This window comes from Dendrobium catenatum, unplaced genomic scaffold, assembly GCF_001605985.2.
Source record: "Dendrobium catenatum unplaced genomic scaffold, ASM160598v2 original_scaffold_76227, whole genome shotgun sequence".
Lineage (NCBI taxonomy): Eukaryota > Viridiplantae > Streptophyta > Magnoliopsida > Asparagales > Orchidaceae > Dendrobium > Dendrobium catenatum.
In genome coordinates this window covers 470,081-482,837 of record NW_021394673.1, presented here as the reverse complement: position 1 = coordinate 482,837, position 12,757 = coordinate 470,081, and the positions used below count along the sequence as shown (strand labels likewise).

Sequence of the window (12,757 nt, the reverse complement as noted above, 5' to 3'; positions counted from 1 at the left end):
TAAAGTGATTTTCTAATTTAAATATTAAAATTTTTATATTAAAAAGTTATTTTAAGTAGTAATAAAATCATGGAATAGCTTTTTTCAGTACAAAAATTAAAAATTTTATTTTAAGAAGCAGTAAGAATGCTCTCTCAAATAAAATCTATTTCATTTGAAACAATTTTTTTACTGCTTCTTAAAGCGGCTTCCTAGTTCAAAAATTAAAATTTTAATATTAGATTAAGAAGCAATAAGAAAGTAATCTCAAACTAAGGTTTCGTTTGGGATGATTTTTTTACTACTTGAAATAGCTTTTTTTAACAAAAGTTTAAATTTTTTAACTAAAAAGTTTATTCAAAAAGCAATAAAAAAGACAATCTCAAACAAAGCCTTAAGTCTAAATTCTAAGACCACCCAGATTTCATTGGCTTAGAAACACAAGTCCAATGCAGAATATACAATTTATTAGTAAGTCCATTTGTCAAAGAGAAAAATGAGAGAAGAGGCTTAATTTTTCTTAGTGCATCTTTGGGTATACAAGTAGAATGAAACCAATGGTATAGGCCTCCACCAACATAAGATTTAATGAGTTGCAATATATTAGCAAAAGATAAGAACTTCAAAATTTCAACCATCAAGCCAACCACACTATATCAAAAGAGCAATTGACAATCCCTCAGTAACTCATCTGCCACCACCTGCCCACTATCGCTGGTGGCTACGCACCTCACCTACTACTCTTGCCATTGCTGTCCATCATATTTTTACTGCATGCATATGAATCTAATAAAAAAATAGGGAAAATAATTTTGTGCGGAGACGGACCGCATAACATAATCCAGAAACCAACCAGAATATAACACGTCAACGATACCGAGCACATGAGGGACGTGATGCATTCTGATTGGCCTCCGGACAGCGTTCGACATCCGCACAAAATAATTAATCAAAAAATTGAGTCATAATCTTTACTTTACATCCAACTAAATAACATAAGCATTTCTAACATATATGTATTTATTTTATATCATATTTAATTTTAAATTCCTCTGGTCAATAATCCTTGATATCAATGGCATTCAATTATCATTTTCTGAAGCTTGGCAATAAAAAAACTCTGCCGCCTCACCACCAACAATAAGACTTTTTGACTGACCTATCGTGTCAGGCATTTCAGAATCTTAATGTTCCTTCTTCCTTAATATATATATACATACATATGTTGACAGAAAATCTTACTTTCAACAAAGTTTCTGAGCCATCTAAAGCTCTTTAATAAGGCTATGGGTTTTATCTATACAGATATTCACAGGCATAGCACATTTATGGATAATTATATGATGCAGGCGTCAGAGGTTTGTTTCAGATTTTTGTTCAGACAAACAACATTTTGTACATTGTACGCAGCATCAGATCAAATTTCTTCAAAAAAAAAAGATGCCCCTTTGAATATATCAACATGTAGAGGTTGTTAATCATGTTCAGTTCCTTTCTTGGATCGAAGCTTAAAAAGTTTGTCCCTCCATTGAGCTGAAGCAGACAAAAGAAGTAAGCCATTAGATTTGATTCTCATCTACGTTTAGGTAGGGATGCTGTGAAGCTGGCTTTCTGCTGATTAATACATGTTTTTGATGTACAAAATATGCCTATATATAACAAACTGCCTATGAAGTATGAAAATATGAGCACTGGCTGGTGATGTCTAATTAAAAAGCAGCAACGTTTATTGAAAGTATAGTACTACAACAACAAGATCAAGCCTTTGTCCCACTACTTGGGGTCGGCTCTCCATTATGTCCTATTAAAAGTCAAATACTCGTTTAAATCTAATAAAGAAATATCATTTCTAATATTTTCTAACCAAGTCTTTTTAGGTCTACTTATACATTTCTTAACATAAGTCAAATCTAATAAATCTACTTTTCTAACTAGGTCATCAGAAGGCTGTCATTTTATGTGATCAAACCATCTAAGGGGACTCTCTCTAATCTTATCTTCCACTGGTGCTACTCCAACCTTTTAATGTATATGCTCATTTTGTATCCTATCTCTAAAGATCATTTCTAATATTTTCTAACGAAGTCTTTTTCACGTACATATGAAAGTATAGTGGATGGCGAAATTGTCTAAGAATTTCTGACCCGTTTTTCATAAATATAGATATTTTTTTTTTTCACAAAGATGAGAGTAAGATCACGTGTTATTATCTTTAATTGATCCTGATAAAAAGCGGGTAAGAAATTCCTGACAATTCTTTTCCATAACAGAACATGAGATTTCTTTATGATTAAAAAATCCGATAACTAAAATAGTTCCCCTTAAGTTGGAATGGATATACCACCGCAGTTCTAATCATTTCATATTCAATAAAAAAAGAAATTGTACGTATGAATGAGAAACAACTATTTGATATTTTTATATCAATATATTCCTTTAATTATTTTAACTATTTGATGTGAAACTAAACCATATAGTAGTCTCATGTGGCTATGCATGAATTCAGATACTCTTTAAGGTGCCATTACCTCATCTCAACCGTGTGTTCCGCTTTGAATAGTTGGGATAAAATCCACCATATTTTGTCAAAATCATTCAAGTTTAGGTGAAATTAATCCAAAGTGATGTATTGGACGATTAAGATTGGATAACATATTTTTGTCGAAATATATTTAATTATCATCATTTCATTGGATCTAATTCCCTTTTTTTTTTTTAATGACAAAACCTATTGCAGTCGGCTAACGAGAAAGAATGTAGAATACCTGCATCTGTATACCGTTCTTCAACAGCAGCAATCAACATATTGCGAACAAAGTCAAACTCTTTGGTCTCTGTGCACGGCTGACCATCAGGCCTGCCAAAATCCAGAAAATACTTCAGTTTCAATGAAATCTCTCCTAATAAAAGTTTTTGAAATCTCTCCTAATAAAGTTGATAATTTTGAGATTTCATAGCTACTACAGGAGCAGCACATAACAAGCAAAATAATTTGTAAAAAAATAGGAAAAGAGGATCGATTGGGATAAATATATAGTTTCTTCACCTATCAAGTTCAGTGGTCAGAAAACCATCAGATTGAGAAGACTTTGCTGCATGCTTCACTTGTCCGATGATCCTCATCCCATCATTGTATGCAAGAGTTCTGTTCACTTGTATGGGAACCTTTAAAACATAGAAAACAAAATAACATCAAGAATCTGGTTTGCATTATAGCGACTACAAAACAAATCATAACTTGATTCTACACGAACAAATTGAAAACAAATATTTTTTCTCATGGAAAACCAATTTCCCACAGATTCATCAGAGAATATTAAAATATCAGTTGTAGCTGACCAAAACCAGTAACAGGCGTGGGTTTCTTTCACTCCTGTTTTCACTTTACAATAATTAATGTATTATTTTTGGGTACGAGAGAGGTTAGAATAAAGGGAAGTTTGGAGAGTGTCCGACCTATATATATGCTACATCCAGCTACTTAAGGACCTCCACTCCTTCCAATCCCTAACAAAGCTTAAAATATAGCCCATCCTCATTTGTCTAATACAAAATTATATGAACTACTCTGTTAATTCAGAGGGTAAAATAGAAAAAAAAATGAAATGATAAGAGACTTGCACCGATGAATAAAATAAGAAGTGATGTTGTCATTTAACAGTTTCACAATTATGTAAAGCACTAAAACTTAACAAGCATTCACATACCTCTGTTGCAGAAACTTGTTTAATTTTTAAACAAAAATGATAGAGGTAACCAGGCCAAAATCTGAATGACTCGACTGAAGTATACAATAATCATACGTAGCCAAGAAGTTTTATGATTAAGGAACAACAGTAACAACTTTGTCATTTTGCATCATATACTTTTCTAATAAGAGGCTGCTCTGATGATCCCAGAAAGTTGCTAATCAATAATACCAACCATAAAGCAATAGCTTTGATTATGCGGTCATAAAACACATAATCTGCTATCAAAAATCATTTCTAAATGGGGCCTTAGTAAAACCTCTTGACATATAATATTAGAGCCTTATACGCAGCCTACAAGGTTAAACATGCAGGATTGTGGAAGCTTTAGAATTCGAATGCCAACCCTTTTACCTGTTTTAAAAATGTCAAAGCCTTAAAGAGCTGGGATCAGTTTGGTTAAGAACTGACCACATCATACTCCGGCCAGTTCGGAACAAACCTTAGGTCCAGAATAGTTCCAATACATTCTGGGTAAGAAGTTTAATGTTCTTTACTACCCTCTAATCTACAAAAACAATTCTTTTGTTAGCATATTCAGAATAAGCAAATTTGATAAAACAGCAAAGTCTACAAAAAACATAGACAGGCGTTCACGCTCATATTATGTTTTCTTGATTTGTGCTAGCTCCATATTTAATTCCTACATATCCTAATTTATATCGGTCAAATAAGATGGTTATGTCAACTAGGCCTAATTGAGTTGTTCTTTCGCGTAGCTTCTAGAAAAAGATTGCACTGTACCCTTTCAAAGTTTAAAGAAGGGGAACTCCTGTATAAAACTCTAAAGCATCATAACATGCTTCCATTGTTATGGTTCCATTACAACGTACAAAACTACTAGAAAGATTGCCTTCTTTTTATAAGAAAACTCCATGGAAATAGGAGTGGAAACCAGATAAAACCTTCTACAAAGAAAATTTGAAGGATTCAAAAGGTCAGGTACAAACAATTTGTACAAATATTGTTGATGAAATTATAAGTTGTCAACAAACTTGGAGAGACCAATCAAAATGAAATAATTGGGTCACTGTTCCACATGCTCGTATTATGCTAAATGTGTCCCTCTAAAAAAAGGGTGCGCATAAAATATTTACAAACATATAACTTGATTTCTATATAAAACATCGTTTTAACTAGTAAACAAGATGCCCCTATATACTCACAATGGTAAAAACATCTATATGCTTCCTGCATAGGTGTAAAATTAATTACCAGAAAAGCCAAAAAAGCATCTAGCAGATAAAAAAAAAGCAAAGGCAAAGATAAAAGTCGTGCAAAAAGTTATTTACATGATTACGTTGTTAGACAAGTAGTAAGTCAAGTAACTCATACCTTGCATCTGACTGCCATGTTTATTGCATCTGAAGGGCGGAGATCAAAGCTAATTATGTCTTTTTTGTCCCCGACCTGTATGCCCAAATGAAAGTTTGTATTTGCACATCTAGTGTTGTAGGTTAAGTAAAAAATATTCAAGTCAAGGAACTAGACTTTGCCTTGGAAAGGTACAGCTGAGCAAAGTAAGCTTCATGTACTCTTCTAGTAACTCGAACAAGATGTACCTGAGCATAAGAAGTAGCATTAGTTTTCAAATCTAGACGTCCTGATATCATGAAATTTAGAAGTTTGACCCGAGTATAACGATTTCCAATAGCGCTAGCTAGTAAAGAGTTTAGAAATGTTGAACCTAAAAACATTGAGGTATGATATGCACTAAGGAATCAAAATGTGCTACTTTGATAAGAAATACAACACGAATGGTAAGAAAAGGTTAAAAAGCAAAGACGTTCAAATGATCGAGCACAGGCCAAAGCAATTTCTTACCTCATACCCCATTTTATCAATCATATCTTGTACAACTTGATAGATAGTTGGCCTAGCCTGGAAAAGATATTAACCTTTTTAGATTGATTAGGGGTTTGGGAATAAAATAATAATTTATTGCTCAAAATAAAGTAGATTTTACTATCAGAAAAAGCCTTCTTACAATAGGTACATTACGGAGTGCAGCCATTAGCAGAACACTGGGCATCTCCACTGAGTAAAGCATATAAATAAATTTATACACCTTGTAAGAACTGCAAAATAAGAAAAACAAATAGACAAAAAGAATCCAATTTTGCATGAAAACATACAAACTATAATAGGAAGAAGGATATCACTTCCATCTTCCATCTTCAGCACAATTGCTGGATGAGGAGCATAGTCTGGTAGATGTCCTCCTTGAGGACTATTGTGCACACATCTTAAATTTCTACCACTGCGCATTCTAATAAAGAAACCATCTGAACCACTTTTCACTTCAACTGCAAAAAAGATCGCAAAGTACGGGTGTATAATTTTAGAGTTCATTTCCAGAAGAAAATTCTAATGGGTAAACTAAAAAAAACTTAAATGTACACGAGAATCAGAAAGTACATGACATTAATTTACTGTTGATATATTTGTAGCATTGAGAAACTCGATGGAGCCAAGTAATGTACAACGAAGAGACAATATTTTAGCATTTAATAGAATGCCGTGCAGTCCTATGAAATGCAGGCGAGTAAACAGATTCACCAATACTCTGGTTTAACATAGAAAATATCATATCATTTAAATTAATGCTCCTGTAAACAACATAGAATATGGTCCACTGGCAAAACCTTCATTAAAGATATGATCAAGATTTGAAAGATATCAATGTCTAAGCCTACTGCATGACCTCTAATCTCGGTCATACTTAACCAAAGATCTTAAGGCTCTTAACCAATGATTAGGGCTTCTAATATCCAAAAAGCTTCATGAAAAAATTCAAAACTAATTAATTTGTAGAAATAAATATGAAAAAATTGGCTTAAGAAACTGAAATTAATATGAGCTATGAACTGGCTAGCTAGGATCACCATCATCAGTCAAAAGTATACCCACATTCATTCTAAACGTAAATTTGGATCAAAGAGAGGTCCATATCAGAATCAAGTAGTAATATTGGTAATTGGGAAAAAAAGCATAGATGAATCCAAATAATCTTAACCAATTACACCACATTTCAGATGACAAACAAAACAAAGGCAGTACGAATATTTCAGGTCCGCATAGAAGTTCATTAATCTCTTGCATGCTTGTTGTCAATGAGCACCCATCCACTATTGCGTCCTGTTAAAATCCCAACCATCCCTTTGGCCCTTGATCCCACGGCCAAGGATGGAGATCCGTGGGAGGCTCATTTGGATTATGCCAATCTCCTTCCATATTCGGGTGGCTGATTTAGGAAGGATTATATTAGCGCAATTATGAATAATTTTGTATTTATTTGTTTCTTTATTAAGATATCCTGCATAGATCTATATATAGGGATAAATTTATGTAATAATAATTTAATCATTTTTCCCTCTCCAATTATGTGAATTATGTGAATTCTAACATGGTATCAGAGCCTCGAAGAAGAAAGTAAGCCATCAGAAGTCGAGCGAGAAGGACGGAGCCGAAGCTTTGATCTCATAGACAGAGCCGAAGTCCTGCCGTTGGAAAAAGAAGACGCAACCTTGTGGGATGAAGGCTTGTCGACGACTTCACAGCCGCGACTACAAGCGAAAAAGAAGAAGGAAAAGCCCTACGCCAACGACAGCTGCGACAGCCGCGACAGCCGCGACTTCCCATACGGACACGCGTCGACTGAAAGACTCGCACACAGACGTGTGGACCGTCTGGAAGATCTGACTCTGAGTGGGCAGAAACTTGCGGGAAAAGCTCCTATGTGCTGGACGAAGCCGAGTGAAACCCACAGGACGAAGCCGAGCGAACCTCTACGTACGCATACGAGACAAAGCCGGATGAACAAAACGACAGAGCCGATCTAAGCATTGGAACTTCGGATCTGACATAAGGGAGAAGTCGTCGAAGGAGCGTAGACGAACAACACGAAGAAGCCGAAGAACTCTCCTGCAAGCCGATGACTACTGACCGAAGGAGTCCCGTGCTCTATTTCGACCCAAACCTTTAAAGGCTTGGTTCGGTCGGGTTCTGTTTATCCCTAAAAAAAAAAATAAAACTCTTTACCTTCATTATCGAACAATAAAAATTATTTTTTGGGAAGCCTTCATTGTTACCCAATGTCAGAAATTAATTCCTCCCAAAGCGTTGATCAAATTGAGGAATCGATGGTGCACCAAGGACGAGGTGACCTTAAAAGCATCTAACCTTCCTATCGCCAAAATGGGAAGAACTAGCTAAAGTGATCTCAATTTATGAAGACCTACTTGAAGGGAAAAGGGAAAATACATCACCTCCTTGGAGGAGGACCAAAGGAAGGAGATCCTAAATTTGGGGCATGGGAAGAAGCAGTCTCCATGATTATGTCATGGTTGTGGAATTCCATGACTCCAGAAATTAGCGATACATTTATGTTCCTTTCGACTGCAAATGACATATGGGATGCTGTCAGACAGACCTTCTCCAAAGCTCGTGATGCGGCTCAAATCTTTGAAATTAAAGTCAAAGTTGGAAGCACAAAGCAGGGGAGCAGGACTGTGACGGAGTATGTCACCCTTCTACAAAATCTGTGGCAGGAACTTGATCACTATAGGTGCATAGAAACCAGATGTCCGAAAGATGCTGCGATCCTAAAGAACTTTATTGAAAAATATAGAATTTATTATTTTCTTGCAGGACTAAATACAGAATTTGACCAAATTAGGGTTCAGATTCTCGGCAAAAAGGAGACACCATCACTCAACGAAACCATTTCTCTCATCCGTGCTAAAGAAAGACGACGAGGAGTGATGTTAGAACCAAAGGTCATTGAAAGTTCAGTAATAGTGATGAGCAAAGAATCATGGAAGGAGAAAGGTAAAGATTTCTCAAAATTCAAAGGCAAAGACTCACTTTGGTGCAGTTATTGCAAGAAATCAAGACACATAAAGGAAAATTGTTGGAAGATACATGGAAAACCCCCTAGTAAGGAGTGGAATCAAAGAACTGAAACAAGTCAGGTACAAAATAGTTTGAAGATCATTATTTTGTACCCGTATTTAAAATTGCACAATGTGAGGTACGTCTCATCGCAATTCTGTTCCAAAACGCATTGACATGCATACCTCATGCTTGTGCTTTGAGGCGTATGCCTCAAACTAGCTGAGACGCCTCACATCAAAAGCATGAGGTGTATGGCTCATATATGCCAATTTTTAATAATAAATGTATAAAAATAATTAGTTTTTAACATAATCTAAACACCCGCACCTTCACACGGACCCGTCGCACCTATGTCGTAGCTCCCATCCTCAACATCTAGCCTTAAGTTCCCTACCGCTACTCCACCGCTGAACCCGCTAGAAATAACCCAAGGACGGCCAATATTGAAAAGTTGAAAAATATATTGGTATAGAAACATTAAATGGTTGACTCTCTCCCACGGTCTTAATTTTTTGGGTTAAAAATAGGATTGGTCACTATTGTATCAAGCTCATTTTTGGCCCCAATGAGGTCTAAACTCCATGACAAACAAAGATATAGAATTTCATGTGAATTAGAATAAGGGCATAGCAACCCTCCAATTACTTGAGAAGCATAAGTTTCACTGTCACCCTAAGGGGGTATAACCTGACATTTAATTTGGCACGTTCAAAAATGATGTGTTAATATTACATAATTAAGTTTGAATTCTATGGAATTACTTTTTTTTTCCTTCTCTTGAATCAAATTTTCGTTTAACTTTATCTTTGAATATAGAAAATCTTTCAATGTATCTTTCAATGTTCTCAAGATGAATTAAAATTTCTTCTTAACTTTGTCTGCATCTGTCATGAAAACCATAAGATCATATACTCTATTCAATAGTTTCATCAAAAAAACTTGTAAGAATATATTTCTGTTTGCTAAAACTTCTGGAATTAAAATCAAGTTTCCTGAGAGTTCTTAAAAGCCAACAATTTTTTTTTTCAAAAGGAATGATGGCATCTACACAAGCACAATCACATGATTGCATGCATCCATGTACTGAAGCACCTGTAACTTCCTAATGAGAAAAAAGCAAAACTTTGAAGAAGTTGCGATCAAGAAAAAATATTAATATCCGAAAGTTTAGAAATCGTACCGGCTTCAATTACACTTGCATTCACAAACTCGGCATCATTCTCACTGAAGTTCTCCGGCATGCTTCCATTTCCATCAGAAGAAGATCTAAGGCTGCAAAGCAAAGGTCCACTCTTCCACTGAAAATGTCTTCTAGAAAGAAAACCTCCAACTGTACCCGCATATAACCCTTTATAGCCCAAAAAGCCATCTCGGTGATTCCTAACCCTTCTTAAAGGGATTTTTACTAGTTGAGCAGATAGTTTTGTGTTGGTTGCATAAAAAGCAGGCTGGTAAATGATAGGTCCCTCCAGAGTTGCCATAAAACTTCCTCTCACTGGTCAATGCAGTTCAGTTCGGTATTTTAGCGGGAAAGAAATAGAATAAATTCCCATTAGGAAAATAGGTACCGATAAGCAAAGTGGACAAGGCACTATACTCCAATGGAAAAAAAAAAAAAAAAAAAAAGATGTACTAAAAAATGAGCAAGAAGAAAATAACTAACAGTAGTATAAATAACTGTATTGTTACTATATCAATTTTTTTCAATGCTTTACGGGCCAAATATTTATAATACAAAAGGAACCAAAGCATGGTACCATTTCTAAGAACAAAACTGATGATCATGGTTTTGTTTTCTTGCATCACAACTTATGAGCATAATAGAAACACATGAAAGCTCTGCTTAAAGTTGAGCCTGTACAGTCGCCAAAAGTTTGTGCATATACCCCCTGCTTATTAATCTTCCACAGCTATAATGAGTTTCACTTACAAAGATTTTAATGCAAAAATATAGGACTACTCCCTTTTTTTTTGTTGCAAATCAACAATGCAACTTAGTAATAACTGTCCTTTCGATCCCAACTGCTGAAGGTCCCATGGACATGGAATCTTTATTTCAGGGACATGCGTCCTACCTCTCCCCACCACCCTACTCCACCGACAGAATTCACCATAAGAAATGTATGCTAATCATACATATACAAACGTAAACTGAACAACTTTACAACCAACTTGTAAGAATACTTGTGGATGGTGAAGTAGAAGCATAACAAATTAAAATTCCTTCAGTAAATTAGGTAGTGTTATTGATATGACACCACTTGTCTACTTGATTCCGCCCCCACCAAAACCTTGGGACACATTCATTGATCTGAAAATCAGGCTATCTGTAAGAGAATTCATAGTTCCACCAAGTACTATGATTTATAAAGTTTATATCATTCTGAATAATGTATGAATAAATCATATGAAAAAAATAACAAAACTCGTAGGCTTAAAACTATCCTCAACTATATGAGATTTTTAATCAAAGCTTTCATAAACTCCAATTGCCAAATTTAGTACAGAAGATAAAAAAAGGAACAAATAGAAATCAAGAACAGAGAACACTGCAGAAAAGAAAAACCCAACCGAAATTTCGATTCATCGACTTTCATGCACAAGCAAGCATCGTTCAATTATATCAGAGAGGCGAAAAAGGGTAACTATCTGGGGAAAAAAAAAAAAGGAACCCATCAGTAATGCAAACTTTCGAAATTATCATTAGAATCCACAGCCTAAGAAAATCATTACATTCACTGTACCGGCAGATATAGCCTAGTACTGTATCACCCGGAACCAAAAATTCAGTTGAAAACGTCAGAAGCCGCCACTAATCTCTAGCACTCAACAGTCCTATCGAAATATCTAAAATATAAACATACATCTAATAATAGATATACTCAATTCCTCGAAAAACTTACCCATATAAACCTCGGATCAATCCTTCACCAACTCAAAACACTCTTATAAGGGGATCCGACGAGGAAGGAACCTGCACTCGAAGAGTGAGAGATCGCAAAACTTACCCCAACCGTAGCGATCGCGAAGAGCCAAGAACAAGATTCTTCGGCTTCCAGCTTCTTCTTCTTCTGATAAGGGAAAGAAGTGAGCTCCAATTCCTTTCTAAAACTGCCGGCGGCGTAAAGCGGATTTCATTGTGCCTAAATTACCTTTACGCCCCTACGAGAGCTCCTTTCAATAAGTGCAAGATTAATACTGCAAGGACTGGTATAAGGGAAATTGTTAGAGGATAGAAAGGGAAACTAAAGTTGTTGGACGGGCAGACTTGAAAGGACCGGAGTGCACGCCGTTGAGAGCATGATTTCGTTGTCTTATGGTCTTATCCGCATCCAGAAGAGGATAAAATGGTCTTTTTGTATGAACAGAAAGGCTAAGGCAATCTACCGGTTCATTGAGGTTACCGGCGGCCTAATCCGAGTACCAGACGATATTTCTTCTTTCCGATATTGACACGTGTCTTTACGCGAAACCTTTAAATATTGTTTAATTTCAAGAATTAAGTGTATTTTTTTTTCTTAAATGTATTATGAGTGTATTGTATTATATTTATTTTGCTTGTAATTATTTTCAATTAAATTGATCCATTTTCAAATTACATTTCTTTTTATATTGAGCCCTTTTATTTATTAATGTTCTCTATTTATTTATAGGGGTGTTAATAAATGATATGATCATTGAATAAAAAATTAAGGTTTGCGTTGATCCGTTTAATTAATGGAGTTGATTTTAAACCCGCATTTGACATAAAATGATATGTTTACTATTTTTTTCTTTAAATTATTTTGGTTGCGGTATGATCTTCTTATTGTTTATCAAATAACATAAACTCTATAGTTGATAAGTTATAACAAAATAATTTTAACAATAATGGGTTAACGGGTTGAGTTCTAATCATTTGGGTTACTACAAGTTGGATCTATATCAGTCTTTTTAACACGTTGATCAATTTTAATCATATCAAAATCTAACCCATCAATCCGTTTTGACACCCAAGTTACATGTGTCATTAGAGACCTCCTGTGAGGTCCTTCCACCATTAATGATTTCCTATGAGCCATCCCTTCATCGGTGATTGCGCCGAGTTCCTCATGCCTCTTTCGACCATCCCCAAGATGTCCTAGCTTAATTGT

The 12,757-nt window shown here is 35.3% G+C and overlaps 1 protein-coding gene across 4 annotated transcripts; it reads right to left on the bottom strand.

The window, feature by feature from the left end:
- Positions 1 to 1,173: 1,173 nt before the first annotated feature.
- Positions 1,174 to 11,791, bottom strand: LOC110116555 (bifunctional nuclease 2). Of its 4 annotated transcripts, XM_020850171.2 has the most exons (12): positions 11,528 to 11,739; positions 11,358 to 11,459; positions 11,196 to 11,273; positions 9,805 to 10,119; positions 5,864 to 6,034; positions 5,716 to 5,765; positions 5,553 to 5,609; positions 5,225 to 5,290; positions 5,064 to 5,138; positions 3,026 to 3,144; positions 2,745 to 2,836; positions 1,174 to 1,512 (listed from the first exon to the last, which is right to left on the bottom strand). In XM_020850171.2, exons 3-12 carry the CDS (start codon positions 11,209 to 11,211, stop codon positions 1,454 to 1,456), a joined length of 1,020 nt encoding a protein of 339 aa, XP_020705830.1. In that variant the 5' UTR covers positions 11,212 to 11,273; positions 11,358 to 11,459; positions 11,528 to 11,739; the 3' UTR covers positions 1,174 to 1,453. The 4 variants fall into 4 exon arrangements, with proteins under 4 accessions (XP_020705830.1, XP_020705829.1, XP_020705833.1 ...); XM_020850170.2 differs by having other exon boundaries at positions 11,196 to 11,459; XM_020850174.2 differs by lacking the exons at positions 11,196 to 11,273; positions 11,358 to 11,459 and having other exon boundaries at positions 11,633 to 11,791.
- Positions 11,792 to 12,757: the final 966 nt, after the last annotated feature.

Coding starts and splice junctions, on each gene's coding strand:
- LOC110116555 (XM_020850170.2), bottom strand. Junction 5,766..5,863: donor CCTTCTTCCTATTATAGTTT/GTATGTTTTCAT, acceptor TGCTTTACTCAG/TGGAGATGCCCAGTGTTCTG. Junction 5,610..5,715: donor CACTCCGTAATGTACCTATT/GTAAGAAGGCTT, acceptor TATCTTTTCCAG/GCTAGGCCAACTATCTATCA.